The 23,793-nt window shown below is 47.8% G+C and overlaps 1 protein-coding gene across 11 annotated transcripts in view; it reads left to right on the top strand.

Moving 5' to 3' along the window:
* Pde10a (phosphodiesterase 10A) overlaps positions 1-23,793 on the top strand; it is a 461,462-nt gene that overhangs the window by 384,448 nt on the left and 53,221 nt on the right. For 10 of the 11 annotated variants that reach the window (XM_006523318.4, XM_017317460.2, NM_001290707.1 and 7 more), the window contains 3 exons: positions 10,870-10,898; positions 19,458-19,578; positions 20,876-20,925. In XM_006523318.4, coding sequence (XP_006523381.1) covers positions 10,870-10,898; positions 19,458-19,578; positions 20,876-20,925 — 200 coding nt within the window. The remainder of the gene's footprint in view (positions 1-10,869; positions 10,899-19,457; positions 19,579-20,875; positions 20,926-23,793) is intronic. The other variant, XM_006523323.1, reaches the window with a different exon arrangement.

A 23,793-nucleotide genomic window follows, 5' to 3' on the forward strand; every position in this document is an offset into this window, starting at 1 on the left:
TCAGGGAGAGGGACCTGGCAGAGCTACCTTCCACACAGACACAGAACCCAGGAGATGCAATGGTTATCACTTCAAGCAGACTTTTACAATGAAAGATGGTTTAGTGCCCAGTGGCTTAGATGGAGATGTGGGGCGGGGGGGGGGGGGGCGGGGCGGCGGGGGACCCACTTCCTCCCAAGTGTCTGATGCTCTAACATAGACTCCCAGAGCCTCACAGGCTGGTTTAACCTGGGGCACCTGGTACAGAAGTAGGTAAGTGTTTTGGAAAGGCACCCTAGTGGGCTGTCTAGATTGTGGGCTGTCTAGATTGTTTTCTCCTTGAGTATAGCTGAGCACCCTAGGATGTTCAGAAAGCACTTCAGGGCTTTGAAATGCCAACAACTGAGGGGGCTGTTAGCCCTTCCCCAACCCTTTCATTCCCAGGGTGCATTTCACATGGAAACTTGAGGTAATTGGGAACCCATGGCAGGCAGTTCTTGGGGGAGCTAGTGGGAGCCCCGAGAAATGCCCCATGCTCTCTGTAGCAGCAGGGCAAGGATAACTGCACTGTGGGGTACAGGCAGCAGGTGGGGCCTGCCTGGCCTTGGGTGCCATGAAGGAGGCAGGAGGGCAACCATCTTCCTAGCTCAGCTTTCCTTTCTCCTCCCTCCCCCACTCCTCGCACAACCCCCTGCAGTTCCTCTGAGGTTTCTCAGTCTCTGAGATGAGGTAGACAACCTGCCATTTGTTTGTGTGTCTGAGTGGTTACTCCCTAGGTGTGGGGAGCCATGATCACCACTTCTTTGCAATTTCAAACTGTGGGGTGGGTGGGTTTTGTTGTTTTTTTTTTTTTTTTAATCTTTGTTGAATGATAGCTATTGTTTTTCTCATCTCAATTTTGTTTTCATTCCTTTGTAAAGTTTCTCTGTTGCCTTCTATAAGTACACTTAAAAATGCCTTTAGTGTGAAAAAGCAGGCTTTCCTCACCCACACAGTTGTGGACATCTGTCGGAGGCAGAGCCCTAGGTGAGGCTTGACCTCCCAGGACCTGCACACTGGCCTGATCTGCACATGTGTGTGGCCAGGGGTCTGTGGATTCCTCCTCAGGGGCAGGACATGTGAGGTCTGAACGTTTCATACAGCACATTGAGTGCCTCACTTGGCTTGAGAATGGACCTCACATACCGTGTGTCAGAATGCTGGCTGCCTCTTCTAGTTTGTCCCGAAGTGACATCATTCTCAATGTGAAAAATGTTCTGTGTCCTTTCCCATTTATAAGTCACAGTTCTATGACAACCTGTAGAAAGCAGCTGCAGGCTGCCAGCCCGTCCCTGTTGATGTCTGCACCCAATGCCCTTTTCTTTACAGTGAAGGTTTTTCCTCCTGAGATAGCTAATCGGTTATATCTCTTTCTTTTTCTTTTTTTTTATTAGATATTTTCTTCATTTACATTTCAAACTCTATCCTGAAAGTCCCCTATACCCACCCACACCCCACCCCCGCCCTGCTCCCCAACCCACCCACTTCTGCTTCCTGGCCCTGGCAATCCCCTTTACTGGGGCATATAATCTTTGCAAGACCAAGGGCCTCTCCTCCTAATGATGGCTGACTATGCCATCTTCTGCTACATATGTAGCTAGAGACAGGAGCTCTGGGGGGTACTGGTTCATATTGTTGTTCCTCCTATAGGGTTGCAGACCCCTTCAGCTCCTTGGGTACTTTCTCTAGCTCCTCCATTGGGGGCCCTGTGTTCCATCCAATAGATGGCTGTGAACATCCACTTATGTATTTGCCAGGCACTGGTGTAGCCTCCCAAGGGACAGTTATATCGGGGTCCTGTCAGCAAAATTTTGCTGGCATATGTAATAGTGACTGGGTTTGGTGGCTGTTTATGGGATGGATCCCCGGGTGAGGCAGTCTCTGCATGGTCCTTCCTTCCATCTCAGCTCCAAACTTTGTCTCTGTAACTCCCTCCATGGGTATTTTGTTCTCCATTCTAAGGAGGAACAAAGTATCCTCACTTTGGTTTTCCTTCTTCTTGAGTTTCACGTGTTTTTCAAATTGTATCTTGTTTCTGGGCTAATATCCACTTATCAGTGAGTGCAGATCGGTTGTATCTCTTTACATTGCTTCCTTTTGTTCATGCCCCCTTGGCTCTGCTATGACCATTTATGGCTCCGAGTCAAGCTGTGTTGTTGGGACATGAAGAGTTCTTCCCTGATTCCAGCAGACTCTCATGCTCTCATGACAGGGTAGTCTCATTGTGTGTAGTAACATTTGTGCAGGCTTTGAGCCAGACAGCTTAAGAGGGAGCTCAGCCCCCTACCCCTTACCTCGGCAGCCTTCTGAGCCTGCTCCCACATCCCTGACAAGGCAATGGGATCTTTTCATAGACTGATTCAGGGCTGGCCTCTGACTTGGGTAATCACAAACAACAGCCAGATATGTTAAGAATACCTGGCTATTAACTTTCCTGGTGTACAATGCTGTGGGTTTCAACATATCTAGGTTCATGTTACCACCAGATTCAGGACACAGCACACCTGTGACACTACTGTCTCCCCTGCTACTCATATCCCTACACATCTAATTCTGCACTAATTAAATGGCTCTCTATTGCTATGATTTTGGTTTTGGTTTGGTTTTTTTTTTTTCTGGTTCTGTATATATCAAGTAATGTTTAACCACTTCTGATCATTCGTGAGCCTCTTGGCACCTCGGCTGTGAGAGCCTCCTCAGCCCTGGTATATAGGGGGTGCTGAGCTGTCTTTGGTTGGATATGACCACCTGGCATTGTCAAGCCTCAGCTAAAGCATAGTTGGGTCATTTCCAGTGTTTTGAAGTCAAAGCTAACAGGATGGCTCACCAGGTAGAAGTACGTGGCGTGAATGCCTATTGATCTGAGTCTCATCTTTGCAACCCATAGTGAAAGGGGATCACGGTCATCCAAAGTTGTCCTTGAGCATCCATGCTCCAACCATGCTGCATGTGTGCCTGCATCTCCAGATATGCATTTCACACAGTAATATAATAATAATGATAATAATTATTATTATTATTGTGGAATGGTAGAGGAAGATACCTGTCATTTATTTCTGGGCTATACACACACACACACACACACATACACACACACATACATACACACACACATACACACACACACACACACACACACACACACACATACACACACACACACACACACACACATACACACACACACACACACACACACACATACACACACACACACACACACACACATACATACACACACACACACACAGACACACACACACACACACACACACACACACACACATACACACACACACACAGATTGTACATTACACAAACACAAGTAAGAATCACATTAATGCTACTTTAATTGCTGCCTAGAAGGAGCACTTCTTCTTGATGGGAGGCTACAGGCTCACTCACTTGTTGAAGAAGCACGTGTTTTTTTTCTGACACAGGTTTATTCCGAGGGATTTATTGTACAATGTGCAGATGGAACCACCACCTGTTCCATGTTTCTGCTGCCTACAGTTTTTCATACACAGAGTTCTGTGATGTTTCCCAAGTTGTGAGTTCTTGGGCCTTGTTTGGTGGCACAGCCTACCTTCCATTTACTTAGCCTCTTGCTTCTAACCTAGTGTTTGACATGATGACATATTCATTTACGAAACAGAGATTGAGGGAGTGAATGTCTGATTTGAAAGCACTGTATTTGTCTCCACTGATACTAATTCTGTTTGTGGTTAGATGATTTAAGGTTGTATATTTTAGTGATGGGGTAGGATTGGGGGGAGGATGGGGTGGGCACAGGTGGGAGAGGATGAAGTGGGCATAGGAGGAGGAGCTAGGGTAGGGAAAGGGTGAGAGGACAGTGTGGTCACAGAGGGGAGGGGCACAGGAAAGAGGGGATAGAGTAGACTGTCACGGGGAAGGGGATAGGGTAGACACAGGGAGAGGAGATGCATCTAGCTCCCTGTATTGATACAGGCTAGCACAAAGAAGCTTCGACTTTTCCATCACCATGAGACTGGGGAAAGGGCCAGAGCAGGGCCTGAGGACCAGTCATCCATCTGAGCCATTGCCTCATCTGCATCCACTGCAGGATATGTAGGTGGCATCTCTGCCCTGTAAGGAATAAGGACATATCTTCCATCTTGATTGGGGCCTTCCCTCCGGGGTCAGCAGCCAGTCTCTTGCAGGCAGCCAGTCTCCCTGCAGGCAGCTGAACTTGAGCAGGGTTAGGGTTCCTCCAAGTGGTGAGCAAGGAGAGGAGGTGTTTAAAGTAGACTGGTTAGGACAGGGAGCATGGGGACATGGTGTCCAGATGGGTGGCTGGGTCTCCTGAGTTTTGACACAGGTGTGACTCAGCTCAGCACCTTGGCTGTGCCTTTCCTGGAATCAGGACATGGAGAAGTTGTTGCATGCTGGAGCTGTACTGTATCCCACAGGGCCCCGGCTCCTGTCTTCCTGTCTCTGACTGGTCCATTGGAAGTCCAAGCTGAGGTGGAAGCAGTGCAGGGACTTTGCTAGAGAATTGACATCTGCAGGATAAAGAAGAGATTAGGAAGGGGATAAACAGGGAAGTATAGTGGACTGAGCTGGAAGGGCTTAGCCAAGAGGAATACTCCAGGAGTCCTCCTAGGAGTCCTGAAGCCCAGCCTTGCCTGTGAATGGCAGTGGCTGGGTTTTCACAGTGAGCACCAGGCTGGGGTCTCCTAGGCACAGGAATGACTGCGAGTATGGTGGCTGTGTCCCCTCCACTTCCTTCTGCAAGTGCTGGCCGAGGTACTTGGGCTTGGGAAATGGCACAGTTGCTAGCAACAGCGTTTAAAATTAAATTATAAAGACATCTGTTCTCCCCCACTTCCTTCCTCTAGCCCTTGCCCCCAGCCCCTCTCGAGTCCACAGCCTTCTGCTTTGTGATTGTCACATACCTGTGCATAAGCAAGTAAACAGAAACTGTGGCATGTGTATCACTGCTTTTGATGCTTAAGTTTTCAGGCAAGGACAAATTCTGGTGCCCCATCATACAACAAAATTCTCCCAGAGGCTTTTCATATATTTGAACCAAAATGAGACGTCATAGATAGGCACAAATAATCAGGCTGAGGAGGTGGCCCTGTGGCTGACTTAACCTCTGCTGTCATTCTTCAGGAACTGTCCCTCTTGCATTTTTGAAACCTTGTTTCTCAGATCCTTAAGAAGGCACCATTGGAAATGTAAATGAGGAAAATACCTAATAAAAAATATTTACCCCCCCCCCCAAAAAAAAAGAAGGCACTGCTCTCTTGGGTCGGTCTGAGAAGAACTGCCCTTTGTTTTACCCAGCTTGTTAATTAACATATACATTAAGTGTTCATGTTAATAGGGTGTCATTTACTTATATATACCCATAGGCACCACACAGTGACCAACCCCAAAGACCGTTAAATAATTGGATGTACCTCTAAGATGTAGCAGTTGGTTCAAGTTGCAGACATTACTTGTATGTTTTTGGTGGGCGTGGCGTTAGGCTCTCACATCTGGGTCTACTCTTCTATCCCAGTGCCTACCTTTTTGTGCTAGGGTTACACTGGATTTTGTAACTGTAGCTCTATAGCATAATTGGAAACTAGACATTAAACACCTCCAGCATGGCTCTTTCTGCTCGGGATCTTGAGTCTCGATGTCACGGATGAGTCTATCCCTGGAAAGATGGCAGAGCTGGTTTCTTTTGCTGACTTCATGCCGTCTTTTGCCGCAGTCGGCAGTGTAATGCTGTGCCCGGCTACTAAGTACACCTCTCTAGACATTTGTAGCAGTTTCTTAAAAAAGCCCTATATTAAATATTCATTTTAACCAAAGAGAGAAGCGTCAGAATGACTAAAAAAAAGTTGCTTAATACAGTTCGTTATTGTCCCATCCTTTTACTGATTGGCATGTATGTGTACAAGTTGGTGTTTGCATCAGATAGTGTGCACCTCGCGGTGGTGGAGGCTGGCACTGGGTGCTCTCTGTCACAGTCCCCCTTAGGTTTTGGGACGAGGCCTGTCACTGAACCTGAGCTCACTGATTTGAGCTCCCAGGACCTACCTATCTCTGGACCTCAGTGCTGGGGTTATAAACATGCACTGCCCTTACTTTTCAACCCAGTAGTGGGGAATCCCAACTCAGGTCCCCACATTTGCACAACAAGTGCATCCCCCACTGAGCCATCTCCACAGGCCCAATTTCTACAGTTCCTCATATATCCTAAATATTAACCCCTTGTCTGATGTGATCAAATGAGCCTGATGTGAAACTGTAGATCATATTTCCCTCTCTGCCAGATGCCTCCACCCTCTGCTGGTTGTTTCTTTTGCTGGGCAGAACAGTTTAGCATCATGTAACCCCACTTGGCATCACTGTGGGCTTATTCCCTGCACTCCTGAGGCCTTTCAGTAAGATCAGAGTGAACTTGTGACAGAAGCCACAGGAGCACTCCAGTACCTGCGCACAGTCCAGATTTCTTTAATCTGCTGTTACAAATGTGGGTCCATTACTGTAATTCTATCTCACATCAGGGACACATTGAGAGTGGTCACAAAACACAAATATCCACACATTTATAAAGACTTATAAAATATTTAGTGGGAGTATTTACTGTGAAAGAGGCACCCATTAAGCGCTAAGAACCCCTGAGGAGATTCTCTTCCTTCTATGCCCCATTCTTGCTTAGGCTTTTAAAGATCATTAAGATGGAGCTTCTATGGAGGTGGTTTTCCTTTCTGAAAAAAAACAAAAACACATTTGTAGTTAGCAAGCCTATTTGTTCTCTGACACTACTGGTTTCCTGATTGGTCTATATCAATGGACTGCACACATTCCCAATGATGGGGCTGGGTGCCCAGGCACAGGCTCCTAGGTATCTAGATGATGAACAGACATGTATTGAAGGAAGAGGCCCTCTCCTGCCTGAAGACCTGTGTCCTCTGCTGTGAACCTTTCTACTGATGATTCAGTGCTTGCAAATAACTTAAACTTTGTTATCCAAGCCAGCTCCCTGTTTCTCAGTATCCCTTATCCAGCCATTCAAAGGGAGCTTGGTCTTTAGACTATGTAAAACACCCAGCAGCAGCTCAGTGGTGGGCACTGCTCAAAGCCACAAGGACAGCATTCCAAACTGAGGCTCTAACCTGGAATTCCTCCTGCTTACCAGTGACAGTAACAGGATGGGTGGGAGGGAGTTCACCAGCAATACTGCAGTATCAGAGGTAGCGAGTTGCTTCTTTGCTATTTATTTATTTATTTATTTATTTGGAAGACTAAGTATTTTCTGTGACAATCCTCACTCTTAGGATGGTGTCTTAGTCAGGGTTTCTATTCCTGCACAAACATCATGACCAAGAAGCAAGTTGGGGAGGAAAGGGTTTATTAGGCTTACACTTCCATACTGCTGTTCATCACCAAGGAAGTCAGGACTGGAACTCAAGCAGGTCAGGAAGCAGGAGCTGATGCAGAGGCCATGGAGGGATGTTCTTTACTGGCTTGCCTCACCTGGCTTGCTCGGCCTGCTCTCTTATAGAACCAAGACTACCAGCCCAGAGATGATCCCACTCACAAGGGGCCTTTCCCCCTTGATCACTAATTGAGAAAATGCCTTACAGCTGAATCTCGTGGAGGCATTTCCTCAACTGAAGCTCCTTTCTCTGTGGTAACTCCAGCTGTGTCAAGTTGACACAAAACTAGCCAGTACAATTGACCCCTTGTCAACTTGACACACAAAAACATCACTAGTAAGCCTCAACACTTACAATCTTATTCATCCCCAAGATCTAAATAACTTTAAAAGTCCCACAGTCTTTACATATTCTTAAAATTTCAATCTCTTTAAAATATCCATCTCTTTTAAAATTCAAAGTCTTTTTGCAATTAAAAGTCTCTTAACTGTGGGCTCCACTAAAACAGTTTCTTCCTTCAAGAGGGAAAATATCATGGCACAGTCACAATCAAAAGCAAAAGTCAATCTCCAACCATCCAATGTCTGGGATCCAACTCACGATCTTCTGGGCTCCTCCAAGGGCTTGGGTCACTTCTCCAGCCATGCCCTTTGTAGCACACTCGTCATCCTCTAGGCTCCAGATGCCTGTACTCCACTGCTGCTGCTGCTCTTGGTGGTCATCTCATGGTACTGGCATCTCCAAAACACTGAATGACCCCTTCAGTCCTGGGCCTTCAATTGCAACTGAGGCTGCACCTTCACCAATGGCCTTCCATGGCCTCTCACAGTGCCAAGCCTCAGCTGCTCTGCGTGAGCCCTTCATGCCTTCAAAATCAGTACCACCTGGGTGACCCTTACATATTACCAAGTCCCACTGCAGCAGGAGTACAACCTTGGCCATCTCTGGAACACAGCCTCTTTGTGCTTTCAGAAAACACTTCCCAGAAGATGTCACCTCAATGATGCTGGTCTCTTATTAATCACCGCTAATTTCTTAGCTCCAGCTAACCAGCATCAATAGTCCCAGTAATGCAAAGTTTTTGCTTTGGTAGTTCTGGTATCTTGTTAATCACAGCTGATTCTTCAGCCCCAGCTAACCAGAACTACAGAATCTTCACAATCAAAACAGCAATGTCCCTGAAAAGAATCTAATTTTCCCTCTGAGATTTCACAAACCAGACCTCCATCTTCTGCAGTGTTCTCAACATTATCTTCCAAGCTCCTACACAACATCTGACAGAGCTCTTACAACGGATGGATCTTCAAGCCCAAAGTTCCAAAGTCCTTCCACAGTCCTCCCCAAAACATGGTCAGGTTGTCACAGGAATACCTCACTCTGCTGGTACCAATTTGTCTTAGTCAGGGTTTCTATTCCTGCACAAACATCATGACCAAGAAGCAAGTTGGGGAGGAAAGGGTTTATTTGGCTTACACTTCCATACTGCTGTTCATCACCAAGGAAGTCAGGACTGGAACTCAAGCAGGTCAGGAAGCAGGAGCTGATGCAGAGGCCATGGAGGGATGTTCTTTACTAGCCTGCCTCCCCTGGCTTGCTCAACCTGCTCTCTTATAGAACCCAAGACTACCAGCCCAGGAATGGTCCCACCCAAAAGGGGCCTTTCCCCCTTGATCACTAATTGAGAAAATGCCTTACAGTTGGATCTCATGGAGGCATTTCCTCAACTGAAGCTTTCTCTGTGATAACTCCAGCTGTGTCAAGTTGACACAAAACTAGCCAGTACAGATGGTGTCTCTCTTCGGATGTTTTATGGCTCTGCAGTACAGCCCTTTCTCAAGACAGCACAGCTGGGCCCTGCAGCCCCTCCACTTCAGAATGGACTTAGATGCCTTCCTTGTACTTGCTTAAATCTGTGGGACAGGAGAATTCAATAAATGAAAGTTCTAAGTATAGGAAAGAGGGAGCAGGGATTTCTTGGCTAGCCTTATGACAACATTCTGTGTGTAATAGAGTTGACCATTCATTTAGCATAAGTTATAACAGCCAAGTCAGATGAACAGGGCAAGAAGGAGGGGGAGGAGGGAGAGAAGGAGGAGGGGGAGGAAGAGAAGGAAGAGGAGGAGAAGAAGGGGAGATGGAGGAGGAAGAATAGAATCCACTAATAAACTATTGATGGTTTAATAGTTCCCTTTTCAGAGAGGTTTAGGAAAAATAAAATAGGAGGTGAAGAGTAAGTGAGAATTTCCATGATGCTGCTTCAATAAAGGTTAAAAAGTACCTGAGTCCTGGTACAGTCTTCAATCTCAGAGGAGCCTTGAGGCAGTACCTAAGCCATTCTTCAGCTATCACCCACACACAGTAGGCATACGCTAGCAGGGTAGGACAAGCAGTGTTGAAACCTAATTGTTTATTCTTGAGGTCCAAAGTGTGCTCTGGACTAAACTTGGTTTCATAGCGGAAATGGATAGCAGGACACCCTGAGATCCAGGGATGGGTCGATGTGGGGGGTTGGGGGGGTCACCAAAAGAAAAGGGAGGCTCAGACCTGTCTGAACTTGGGAGCTTGCATAGGGGCTGTTTTTGACTATGCCTGCTGCACAGACACAGGCTGGGGCAGGATAAGTGTAGTTGGAGGCCAACCTCTGCTGTACAGTGAAAGCATGTATCAAATTTAGTGTGGTGCAAGTGTGCTACACTTGCAGACAGACTTTGATGGCTGAAGATGAAGCTGGACCCAAAACAAAGATGCTTGCAAACATGTAGTTTATTTAGAGAAAGGATACAACATTGAAACAACATGCCAAGGATGCAACATTGAAACAACATGCCTGCTGGATCTGGACAGGTGGGCAGAGCTGTCCCAGCTGACAAGCCACTCTAGATCTCATGTCCTACACTGTAGATATGATACTGGCATTGTCTTATCTATAGCCAGAACCAGTAGCCAGACCCTTGGAATCTCGCTGAGACTGACAGCCATCACGGTTGCTTCAGCAGTAAATGCTGACACAGGGGTGTGTGCTGCTTGTACTTGCCTTTGTAGGACGTGGCCAGGCCCTTGCATGCCTGCTGGGACCTCTCCTCAGAGCACATGCATTAAGGCCGGGATGGGGGTGGGGGTTGCGGGGAGGGTCCGTGTAGCGTTTCTCCTCCTGCCTCTTTGTAACCCATTAGTATCTACGGAGTTGACTGTGTCTGCGCCTGATCATATGTCTATTTCAGAATCTTAAAAAAAAAAAAAGTAATCTGCACAAAGGGTTGCTATGGTAATTAGTGTCCACAAATTTATTCTCTCGATGTAGTATCATTAACCTTTCCAGTTTTGACAATCAAGACTCTCACACTCCCTCAGAAGGAGCTTTGCAGAAGTATGTGGAGAGTGAGCGCATGCGCTGTGGCTCAGTGTGTCTTCCAGAGGCTAACGATTTCTCTCCTTGCTTCTCTATCCCCAGATGAACCATCTCCCAAGGAAGTCAGCAGGGTGAGTAACTGAACATATTTCCTACAACACCGCCCCAGGACTGGAGACACGAAAGTCCCTCCCTCTAAAGTTCCCTATTGTCTTAGCGTCCTGGTGAGAAAAGTACAGCAGGATCTCTGTTCCCTTTTCAGGATGTCCCTAGGGCAGTCAGCACAGAGAAAGGTTGCACACAGAGGCCCCAGGGCTAAGTACCCAGACCAGGCTCCCCTGTGCCCACACACCCCAGGTCTGTATCCATGCTGGGCTGTTAGAACCAGGACTGCAAATAGAGGTGGGATTTACAGATTCTCCAGAGGAAACCCCCAAAGGCCACACTGCCGAGCATCCTCGTGTGGAGTTGTCACCTAAACCCTAGCTGTGAAGACCACTCTCAGCACAAACTGCTTGCTCTGTAGGACACCTCAGCCCACCCCTGAGCTGGCTCCCATCTGTACTTTGCCTCTGAAAATCCATGGTTCTCAGTCCAGCCACCTCCATTGTAGAGATGCCAAAGCTGATAGTTTCAATGAAGGCAGGAGAGTGCTCAGCACCCGAGACACTCAATGCTGTTCCCATTTAGAGTAAGACCGTTAAGGGTTTTAGCCAACATAGTGAAGTAGGGGGATGGACTGGGGGATAGAGCTCAGACAGTGAAGTACCTCCAGTACTCAGATGAGGGAGGACCTGTGTTTGGATTCCCAGACCCTGTCTTAAAAGAAAAGGCAAGGGTGGCCATATGCACCTGTAGTCCTGGTGACACTGGATATTTGAGGGACACAGGATAGCCATATGTTTGTTACCAGCCATGTTCCTGCCTTTCCTGTTGAGACTTAGAAAGATGTCCTGAGCAGAACAGGGAGAGGCAGCATCAAGATGAGAAGAGATCTCAGCTCTCGGCTTCTGGACCATGCCAGTCTGTGGGCATGTCCGGGGCTTCATGGGGACAGAACACTACAGCCATGTGCTGTTCTCTCTCTCAGAAAGGGGATGTGTCAGGAATGGAGTCCATTTCTAAGTTTTTATTTATAATGTTGATTTTTTTTCTAAGTGTCTATGAAAGGTTGTTGCTTGCTCTTGGAAAGCATGATGTCCGTTGGGAATCTCAGCAAATGCTTTGCTTTTTACTAAGCCAGCCTGGCGTGCGAGCTTGGCACTGAGCTGGGAGACCTTCCATTTGTGTCTTTCTCGCTGGTGTTCCTTGGCCCATCAGCTCTTGCCATTCGTTGTCCTTGTGATCCAACTCTCTAGACCCCTCCCCTGTAACACCCCCCCCCCCAGGGCCACTGTGTACCCTGAGAACTGTGAGTTCTGCAGCGAGCTACCCTCTGTCCTGGTTGTTTCTGCTTTTGCTCACATCAGACCAGCATGATTAAAGACGGTGTTAGCCTGTCCACCCGTATGGTTAGCCCACCAATAATCATTCACTGGTCTTTGCATTGTCCTGAGGAAGCAAAACAGAGGTTTCCCTAAAATCCATTTTTCTGCAGGTCCTTCCTTATACAAAAGTTAGCTTTTGTCCCAGCTGTGAGGTGCTACTTACACACAGTGGTTGTGTGGGAGGACATTCACAAAACCTTTTAAATGTAGCACAGCGCCAGTCTGTGCTACTCTGTGCTGTGTGCCCACCGCCCTCACTGTTCCATCAAGCTCTGTGATCTGCGGAATGAGGCTACAGCGCTGTCCCTTTCCAGAGGGGGTTAGGGATCTGGTGCCCTCTTCCTGTGTGTCTGAAGAGAATGATACTGTCTGTACTCATATACATAAAAATAAATAATTCTTTTTTAAAAAAAAGTTTTGCTGACTTCATAGTACTTAAATGGTTAGGTTGCCAGATGAAGACACAATGGTTAGGTGCTCTGCTACAGCCCTGAGCTGAGAGCAACTTGAATTTTACACAGAAGCAAGTGTCCCAAGAGGCTGAACTTCTTAACTTTCAGGAATAGTTTTTGACTTCACAGAAAGGATTTTCCCCTTGGTATTCAAGTCCTTCACATCTCTTTGCTTACTTGCTAGTATTTCTTCTTTGATTCTCTCCTTTGAATCTCTTTCTTGGTGGGGAGTATAGACCCGGAGCTGGGTGGTGGAGCAGCAGGGGCAGGAAGCACACCCTGCTCCTTGCTGAAGTTGCTCTTGCAAGTACCCCATCTCCCAGAAAGTCAGAGTGCTCCCTGGAGAAGGCCCTCCCTCAAGGATCACGTGATCAGCTGCCCCAGGGGTGTCCACAGGAAAGGGCACCTTCTGATCCCCTGCAACTGGAGTTAGAAGATGGTTGTGAGCCACCATGTGGTGTGGGAAATTGAGCTCAGGTCCTCTAGAAGAGCAGCAAGTGCTCTTAACTGCTGGGCTGTCTCTCAAGCCCCTTTGGAGAGATTTTCTAATGGGCTGGCAGAAAACCTGGTTATAACTAAACAAGGCAGAGGAAGCAGGAAGGTGGGACTCAAGATGCAGGGCTTCTCTGTGAATGAGTAGAAAATGGGGTTTTCTGTCTAGGTGGCTATAAACTGAAGTAGGCTACCCCCAGTGTCCCCCAGGAACAGCACCAGCCCCCTTTCAGGGTAAAGTTCTATTAGTATTGAATTCCGTAAAAATGCAAATGTAAGATAATATGGCTGATTTTACGACAGGGCTCAGTCAATTCCAAAGCATAAACATGGCTCTGTTGTTAAGAGTGACAGTGAGCACAGAGGCAGCTGGCCTCCGAAGGAAGGGGAGGACCTGGAGTAACTGCCTCCTCCAGCTGACAGCCACAGCTGGCAGATATGACCAAGCATGTGTGTGTAATCCCAGCACACGAGAGAGACAGAAGAAGGAGGCCAGCCTCTTCCACATAGTAAGTTTGAGGCCAGGCTGTACCACCTTAGAGGTGATTTCAAGGTAACCAGAAGGAAACAACAGCAGCAACAACAAAAAACCCCAAACAATGGAAAATAAAGTGAGGACATGTGTAGCATGGGAAAGCTGATTCTTTTAAGCCTAAGTACTCAAGTAGTGGTCACTTATAAAATCTGCAGCCTGGAGGGTTTATGAGTGTAAGTACATACACACCAGGCATACTCTGTGTGTGTGTGTGTGTGTGTGTGTGAGAGAGAGAGAGAGAGAGACAGAGAGACAGAGAGACAGAGAGACAGAGAGACAAAGAGACAGAGACAGAGAGAGAGACAGAGACAGAGACAGAGAGAGACAGAGAGAGAGGTACTAGCTATGTGGTGGCTTTATATGATTCAAGATAATACTTACTGACAAGCCTATGGAAGGCCAGCAGAACCTGTCACTTTGATAATGAACAGATCCAGAAGACTCGGAAAGTGTATCAGTAACGGTCCCTACTGTTGTGACAAAGTACCCAGGAGAGACAACTTGAGAGAGGAGGGGCTTGTTTGGGCTCACAATTTGGAGGAGGATGACAGCCCGTCTTGGTGGGAAAGCCGTTGCAGCCGAGTGGAGCAGCTGTCGCCCTGCAGATGAGATCGGGGAGCAGAGATGGATGTGGGTACTCAGTTCACTTTCATCTTTCAGTGCAGCCCAGCCCCGCCCCACCCCCCTCCCCCCCCAGCACATGAAGTGTTACTGTCTACATGTAGGGTAGGCTGCCCCACCTCAACCAATCTAATCTAGAAACGCCCTCTCAGACATGGCACTCAGAAAGCTTGCTTTCTGGATCCTGCCAAGTTTACGGCATTAACCAAAGCAGTATCCAAAGAACACATCAGAGATGCCAGGTCCCGGACAGGTAAAAGAAAATGGGAACATTCTCAACTCTAAACATCCAATGGCCCAGTGAGTATTTCTCTTCTGGAAAGTCACTGCACCCTAAAGAGGAGGAGCTCTTGGGATGCTTACGAGGGAAGCCAGGCTTCTCACGATCAAACATGTGGTTTGAAGGCTTGAAGTTGCTTCAGGCACTGGAACTTGTGAGTGTATAGAAGAACGCTTTCCCTCCCAGGCTGTGGGTGGTGTGTTTCAGCCTTTAACTGCTGGCTATTCAGGTAAGCCACAGGAGCTGTGGAAGCCTCTAAGGAGCTCTGAGCACACCGGCATCCCAAGTGCATTCAATATAAAACGATTACCGGGGCAAGTCAGTGAGTCCTCCTGCTACCTGGGCACAGCTCTCAGTGTTACTGGATCTGCTTGCTCAGATTTCAAGCAAAGCCCACCGCATCAGCAGTGGATTGAACACACAGACCATTCGTCTATGAAGAGTTGTTTCTGACTGCATGCTGATGGTGCTATGTAAAAGACAGGCACATCCAATGGTAGCCACTGGGAGCCGTTTACTCTGAAGCTCAGTAACGAAGCCACACAATAGCCAGTTCTAAAGACAGGAGCTCAGCATTCCTCTTCCACAAGATTTCAAGCTGTTAACCTGTTTTACCCGACCATTCTCAGCAGCCATAAAGCCACACCAGGGTGTAGATATTTAAAGACATCACGACAGAAGTATTGTTTGAAGCCCAGGTGCACAGCTGCTTCTGGTCCTCTGAAGCCCAGGCAGTGTGAACATTGCTATTCAATGTTCTTCTTTCTTGTGAAGAGAGAAATATAGAAAATACCTACAAACAGTGTGCCTTGATGAATCCATTTGGCCTCCCATCGCAGATTCTCATTAAGGTGTTTGATTTATTTGTCAAAGACATGGCTGCTTGCTCATGCTTTCTTGTTACTTCCCCCAGCAAGAGCACACTGCTGGGAACTTTAATCACTAGAGACGGACACCCTGAAGCCTATATGCTGGTTTCTAGCAGCGATGGAAGTGTTGGAATTGTTTGCTGTTGTCATTGATGACTCTTAACGATTGTATGATTCTCCTTTGCCTGAATTATTATCTGAGTAGCTCTTTGCATCCTGGTGGTCTTTTTTGCTCCAAGTTAAATTAGTTCATATTCATTTTACCAAGCCCTTGAATACAGTATTCTTCATTTTGTTGTTTCCGTTTAGCTTGCATAGAATTGATGGTACTACCTTTTCAGACGCATACCCCATTTGTTTGTAAAATCCTGCCTGATTCCCTCAGCTCAGTGTGAATCCTTTGGGGAGGCTGGCCTCTCCCCTGAGCTGGTGGCCCATGTCTGCTCTCCTTCTATGATGTCTTGCATCTTCTCTAGCTTTCTCCAAACCCCCAATTCTGCTCTCAGGAACAGGCCTTGCTCCTGTTACAGGGGGCGCAGAAGTCCTCAGAGTCTCTTTCCAGGACTGAAAGTGCAGCTACCGTGTCCCTTCTCCCAGACCTCTAGGGTAAGCCTCCTGTGACCCTGTCAGTAACTATTCTTGCCTGTTTTCTGAGGCATTGCCGAAGGTGGATTCCTGGGTCTTGCAGATGCTAGGAGAGTACTCACCACTGAGCAGCCAGCAGTTTCCTTGTCTGCCACTGAGAGTTTAAAATGAATGGTTGCTGGAAGCCAGCCCCTCACTCCATACTATGGTGTGCCTCCCTCTGCCTCTATCTCCGCCTCTGCCTCTGAGGCTTGTGCACTTCATTGGTCATTCCTTGCCAGTGCTCAGCTGGAGAGCAGTTAGGATACTCCAGCTTGTGGTGTCTGCATGACCAAAAAAACCCTTTATTTATAGCTTTGCTTACTTTAAAATGCCTCGACTGAGCTGGAGAGACAGCTCAGCTCGTAAAGTGCTTACTCTGCAGGCTGAGGATGCCAGCCGACTCAGTCTCCAGGATCCACAGTGCAGACAAATGCCAGACGCCCTGGGGCACCACAGTGAGGAGGCACCACAGTGACCACTTGGTGACAGTCGAGGACACAACACAATAAGATTTTGTAGGAGATACCATGACATCCGTCGGGTAGGACTGGACATACTCTGCTTTCTGTTTTCTGGCACCGCACCTGTTGCGAGGTGCTGTCTTCAGTGGAGTTACCCTTGATAAAGGTTGCTCTGCGGCAAGATCAGTGTGAACTGGCACGGGATCCCAGGGTTCGGGAAGCTGGGCAGTGCTGGAACTGACTTCCTTAGCTCTTGATCACAAGCTATCTTAAAGGACAGCTGCCACTTGGCACTCACGTGAACTTTATGAAGTGTTAAAAGTTTTGAAGATGGATAGAGTGCACCCCCTGTCACGTAGATGAGAGACTTAGAGGCCAGAGATGACATTCCATGATGAGCAGTCCATCCATGTCCCAGGATCTCTCTCTGTCTCTCTGTCTCTCTGTCTGTCTCTCTGTGTGTGTATGTGTGTGTGTGTGTGTGTGTGTGTGTGTGTGTGTGTGTATGAAGCTGCTAGGTGCTGACCTCAGTGGGAACAGACTGTTATTAAAGGGTTATTGCCAGACTATGAGAAAGGACTGAATATGGAGACATTTGTAACAGATCTCAGCTATTCATGTGTCTACTTGCTGAATCTTGCTGAAAGCCAGAGATTCAGCTCAATGGTAGAACACTTGTCTGGCAATCGTGAGATCAGGGTTAAGTTCCCAGAATTCACACCCCCACACAAAAACCCCCACCAAATTAACCCCACACATCCTGTGCGGCTTTTGGCATGGTCATTCTCTCTCTCTCTGCTCGGCTGTCCTCCTGGTCAGCGTGTGTCTCAGATAAGCATATTCCCAGGAGTTGGGGAGACTTCAGAGTCAGTAGAGAATCGGTGGGCAGTAGAAAAGAGTGGTTGTGGCTGTCTAATATTCTATGGAGCTCTTCAGAACAATTCACAAAGGAGCCTTCTCAGGCTGTAACCCACACAGTGCTGTTCTGCCGGCTCTGGGATTTGAACTGCCTGTGAGTCTATTCTGTCACCACACTGGCGCCTTTGTAAGATGGGAGTCGGAAAGAGTCTCAAGCTAGGAAAGAGCTGGGGAGTAATAGCAGTCTGTTCCTGAGACCGACCCCAGCAGTAAATCACCACAGATGCAGTCCGGTGGCCCGTGGTCAGGGTAGAGGTCACACCCAGGTCCTCCAGTTTTGGAAACGTAACCACAAACACTTATTGAGGTAGGAAGCTGCAGGCTTGTGGGGAAGGAGGGAAAATGTCTGCTTTATACATTTGTTCGTTGTACGTCAAGGTCCTCGCTCCCCCGGGCCTGGCCTCTCCCATTCTTGATTTAAAACTCTCAAGCCTGTGAGCTGGCTTCCCCCAAGGTTTCATTGACAAGTCTGCTGTGATGATCACATCAAGGTTTCTGCCCGCTCTCCCAGAACTTTACAGTTAGAGATCTGAGAGCATGCCACAGGGCTGTCCCGTTGATAGGGCAGGGGCACCAGATCAGACCATTCTGGTTGCAGCTTTGGTTTTGTCCATTGTAGGGATTCTACTCTCCTCATTTCCAGACAGTGAAGGCAGGCACGTATCCCCCTGCCATCCTGAGGTTTAAGTTGTGAGTGACGTCAGAGAATGATGTCACATGGCAGTGGTATTCATGCTTGTTCTGGGCTCCAAGCACTTCAAGCACGGGCTCTTCCCGTGACCAGATCATCAGGGACAGCTATAAGCCCTGGCTTGGGGTGGCAACCCGGCCTCTATAGTCACTGACTGTGGCTCACTAGTCCCTCTGTCTCTGACCTATAGTCAGGGAAGTGCTGGTATTTCCTAAGCACCATGTGACCCCAGTGGCCCATGTAGGGGCTCACTGGGACTCCTCTGCTCTGCACTTGTAACAGACACTCACATCCTTCCATTAGAGTGTGAGCATCAGAGGGACTGTTCCCTAGTGTGGGATGAGTGGCCGATGGAGCCCCCCAGCTCCCTCCACAGACAGGTTTTACGCATGACAGTTGTACCAAAAGGAACAGATCTTTAGAATGAGAGATGTCTGGGTGGCCCAGAAACAAAGAGGCCTCAAAGCCAAGCCTCCGAGTGCACAGGGATGGGGACATAGCAGACAGTGATCCCAGTGAACAGTAGCAGTGTTCTCTGGAGGGGGCAGGTCTGTTTTCTCAGTGCAATGCGAAGCCTGGGAAAGGTTTTCAGCTGAGGAGTAAGCGAATTTTGTTTTATTTTTAGCATACAGTGTTTGCTGCTTGGAAAATGGGGTTTGTAAGGCGAGCATGGGGCAAGGAGATCAGTGAGAGGCTTTGACATCTATTCTTTAGGGAGGAGACAGTGTGTCCTGACTGGGGCAGGGTTACATGAGCACTCTGGGCACCCTCTGGCTAGTATGACAGGGACTCCTGTGTATGTGCTTCTAGGGACTGCAGCTTCAGAGCACATTGCTCACCTGCTCTGCAGAGACCTGAGCTCATGTGTCATACATGGTTCACCCGGCATCCTCTCTGAGGGTTTTCTCATAGAGCTATCACCTTTTCCCCAGGCGACCTTTGAACTCTTTCCTCAGGTGACCTTTGAACTCTTTTACCAGGCAAGCTGCCATCATGCATGAAAGTTGTAATCTGTAACATTTGCTGTTTCTATATCAATAAGTTGATGCAGGTGCAGTTTAAGGATAACCTTAGCTGAGGGGACCCAGATAGTTCAGTTTCAAGTCTCCCTGTTTTACAAGTGGATTCTAATGCTTTAACCTGCTCTGGCAGCGGCCCACAGCCTGAGACGGAAGTCGTAGAAACAGCATTGTCTGCGGACGAAGGGGTTTTATTTGTACATTAACCATGCCTGACTTGTGTCGTCTGTGTTTAAAGTACCAGGATACGAATATGCAGGGAGTCGTGTACGAGCTGAACAGCTACATAGAGCAGCGCCTGGACACGGGCGGGGACAACCACCTGCTCCTCTATGAGCTCAGCAGCATCATCAGGATAGGTAAGGCTACGCCTGTGCTCACTCTCCGGTCAGATCACTGTGTCACCCTGGGGGAATGGGACTCTTCATCACCCTTTGTTGCTGGGCTCAGTCTGAAGTGGAAACACTTGAGTAGGAAGCTATGCGAGTAAATAACCCTCTTCCCCCATTTCCCAAATTACCTGAAATCAAATAAGCACCCGCATGCCTGCTGGAAGTGGAGCCCAGTCAGGGGCTGGCACCTGCTTTTCTCTAGAGTGAATTAAATAGCATCTTCAGCAAGGATGATGTTAGGGTGTTTTTGTTTGTTTGTTTTGTGGTTTTTGTGTGTATGTGTGTGTGTGTGTGTGTGTGTGTATGGTTTGTTTGTTTGTTTTTTTGATTAATGTTTTAATTTATTCTTTGAGGAATTGAGTACAGTGTATTTTGAACAGGCTTATTCCCCTCTTCCAGCTCCTCCCAATCTCCCAATCCACCCAGCTTAGTGTCCTGGCTTCTCTTAAAAGAAGTTGTTAGTTTTGAACTTATTTGGTGTAGACAGCATTTTTTTATATAGCTTGCCAGCTTGTGTTGTCGACAGCCCGGAGGGGGCGGGGCCCATCCCCCATCCCTCAGACATGGAGCTCTGACTTGTCAGCCATGACTCGGAGAGTACAAACACCCCCAGCGAGTGGCGGCACATCAGTGTCTGTTAAGACTCCCGTGTGCCAGGCGCTCTTCATGCTACCACATGCCACCATCACTGTGAGTTTGCCCTCACTGTTTTGTTGATAAAGAGGCTGAGGACCAACCAGGCACCCAAACACACAGAGACCAAAGTGAGATACAGGGAATTTAAATCTGGGCGACACCCCTGTCCCCACCCACCCAGGACTTACAGTGTTTGATATGATAATTGCCTTGGGATGATCTTGAAGAAACATGTAAGTTAAAATCTGTTCACTTTGGTGTTACTTGTATATTTACACAATGTGTTTTGGTGGGTGCTTATTTAATTCATGTGGGGTTTTTTCCCTTACCCTCAAAAATTAAATGAGGTGCCCCTCTCCTATTGTGAGGATCGAAAGCGGGATAGATGCCTCTGTATGAGGTGTGTAGCCTCCCGTGTGTATTAGAGGATGCCGGGAAAATGTCTGTAGACTGGGAACCTTCTGATTATGTTATTGAGCAAAGCCACACATTATACTGTTCTGTTTATGAGCACCGCTTATGTTAACCAATCCTCGCAAAGGCTGGTGCCCAAGTCTCGCTGTAGAATCTGTGATGTTATATTCTTCCATTGAGATTAGTTTCTTCCTTCTTTTTATTGCTTTGGCAGCCACAAAAGCCGACGGATTTGCACTGTACTTCCTTGGAGAGTGCAATAATGTAAGTATCTATATATAGACTTTGGTGCTCTAGAAAAGATATTCTCACAAGCGCTCTAAGAATCGACTGTGCTGCAAACAGTGGCTGGGCCATAAGGAGTACCTCAAGGCCTGCTCGCACTTCGGTTGTACCTTTGGCTACTGCCTGCCAGAAATGGCCCAGCGGCACACAGGCCCACCGTGCAATCAATTGTGTATCTTTGCTTTGGTTCATTTCATCCTGTTCTGTGTGTGGTATTTCTAGAATGTGTGTTTCTTATAAAAATTAGTTCAGCCCTTTGATGCCCTGGGAGGAAGCCTGTGTCCTTCCTGCACTTCATCTGCCTCAGAGTGAATAAGAACAAAAGGGTGGTAGCATTGTGTGACTTTTCTGAGGGCTGGCAAGGTGAGTCTGTTAAGAGCGCTGGGGTGGGGCTGTTAAGCCTGGATCAGGGTCTCCGCCTCTATGGCTGCTCCTAGATTTCTGGTTGAGTACAAGCGATACACCCCATGGTCACATGCAGTACCCGCACACACACAGACACACTTCAGCATCTTCAGTGCTGGTGCCTGGTTTGCTAGGCCTCCACAGTAGTACTTTTTACTATAATGAAGTCCATTCGTGAGCTCGTGTGATACACAGAGCACTTCTGTGAGCTAGGCAACACCATGGTGAACTATGGTGTGGATTTGCGGTATGATTCCCATGTTCTTGAGTAACTAACCGTGTAGTGTTGGTGTTACAGAGCATGTGAACAGAGAAGGCTCCAAGATCTGTTGGCAGTCTCCCTGAAATAGCAAAACAATGCCAAGACCACCAGCTGCATACAAATCTTGGTTGGTTGACTTGCCTCATAGCAAGTCAACGGCTGCCCACAGTCCTTGTTCACCTGCGTGGTAGAACCGCTGACCAAGGCCTTGTTCCCTGATATTAAAGCTCATGTAAAGTCAGGAGCTTTGCTATCCCCAGAATCTCCCTTCAAAGGAGCAGCCAGACAAGAATGTCTATCAGAGAACATTACACAGACCTCAGTCCATTTCCAATACTCAAAACTGTACCACAGGTTGTGGCGTTTATGACGGATAATCTATGAAAATAAAAAGCTGTAATTTTTTTCCTGCTCTGTTTCTACAAGTTGTGGGGATAGTCTTTAGTTTAAAATTGATTTTAACTGACACAAACAGAGTGAGCGTGTCAGTGAGGCATGCCATGGGAACCGAGTCAGGGGGCTGTGTGCCCGCCTAGAAACATTTACCACACGTCTATAGCAAGTATAATCCCCTTCCTGTAGCGTTCCACGATGTGTCACACTGAGCCATGGCACCCCACTCCTGGTCCCGTGTACTCTAGCCCACTGACCAGACCAACCTCCACTACACACACACACACACACACACACACACACACACACGCACACACACACAGCTTCTGATAAACACCATCTTATCGAAGCTTCTAGAAGATCCAAGTTTCTAGATCCCTCCTGAGCAGTGAAGCACCTGTCTTTCCATACCTGCTCATGTAAGGATTTTTGGTAGAAAACAATCAGAATGTTGTCTGTTTGCTTCTGTGCACAGCTTGTGTGTGTGATCAGGGTGTGCTCACGGGGACCTCAGCTTGTCACTCCCCTTGGACGGCTTTCATCGCAAGAGTGCTAGTGCAGCTGTGAATAGCATCTAGGGTGATGTCTGCAGAGACCAGGTGCACAGGTGACTCAAGTGGGGACTCAGTGGGGTCTCCTCACTGCTAAAACTTGGGTCCTCAACATGTTGCTAGCCCGTTTACCCGAACAATGTGATAGGGTGGACTTTGAGCTGCCACTGTTGCAAAGAGGACAGGGGAGCTGTGTACCAGGGACCTCTGAGGCTCCATGGCCAACATGCAAGTCACAGGAAGGCTGACTTAATTGGAGTTAGATTCCCAAATTCTCTGTTCGGCCACGTGGTTGTCATTTACCCTATGATTAGCCTTCTCAGCTTTCTATACATTATTCTGAATCTCTTTCCTGTCAGCCCTACTAAGTGCTGGCATCAGACACTCTCCATCTCTGGTTGGGTGGGCTCACACCTTTGCGCACCTCCTCTCTCTCCGGCACCATAGAGGCTTGTGTTGAGTGTGACTTGGCCTCTCTGGGACTTCAGGATGTGTGGTCTTCTCTCATCTAAAACGCAGTTTCCCCTGACTCTTGCTTTAACCTTGAATCTTGTGTTCGCTTTGCCCCATCCTGGAGCCTGCGATGTTTGTGATCATTTGCTCACCTGATGTTTTCCTGGAATAAATGTCTCTGGAAACTTTCCCCCGATTTCCTGGTGCCTTCCAGGTAGGGATTGTCTCCTTCCTCCAGGGGCCCTTGTCACGAGGGGATGACCTTGCTCTGACCTCCAGGCTCCTTTTCCTTCCCTGCCGGCTCTTCTAGACCTCAGCCTTCCCCTGGAGACCTCGTCTTCCACTTACGGATCTTCCTGAAGCATGCTTCGGGGAGACTTGACTGGTTTCCCCCAGGTTTTGTCTGTCTCAGTGTGTCCCATTTTGCCTGCTTTCTTCTGTGACACAGTTGCTCCACAGTGAGCTCAGGTGGATGGATTTCTGACTCTTAAAGTCAAGAGAAGGGGCTGGTGCTTTCCTGTCCTTTCAGTCCATCATCCTCCTGCAGTGGTTTTTGTCCCTAGATGGGGTTAAGTTCGCCTTTGATGTCTTCCAGTTTTACTCCCTGATGCTATGACCGCCCATCTTCTTTCTGAGTTGTTTCTTGCTCCTTTGTTTACTTCCCCTCTCCAGCACCGACTCACCTACTCACATGTTTCATGTGCCCCATCCCCACCGCTTCTTTTGTGTATAGTATTAGGCTCCTGTGCTCTGTGCCTGGGGTTGACAGCTCCTTTCTCCTAC

This window comes from Mus musculus, chromosome 17, assembly GCF_000001635.26.
Source record: "Mus musculus strain C57BL/6J chromosome 17, GRCm38.p6 C57BL/6J".
NCBI lineage: Eukaryota > Metazoa > Chordata > Mammalia > Rodentia > Muridae > Mus > Mus musculus.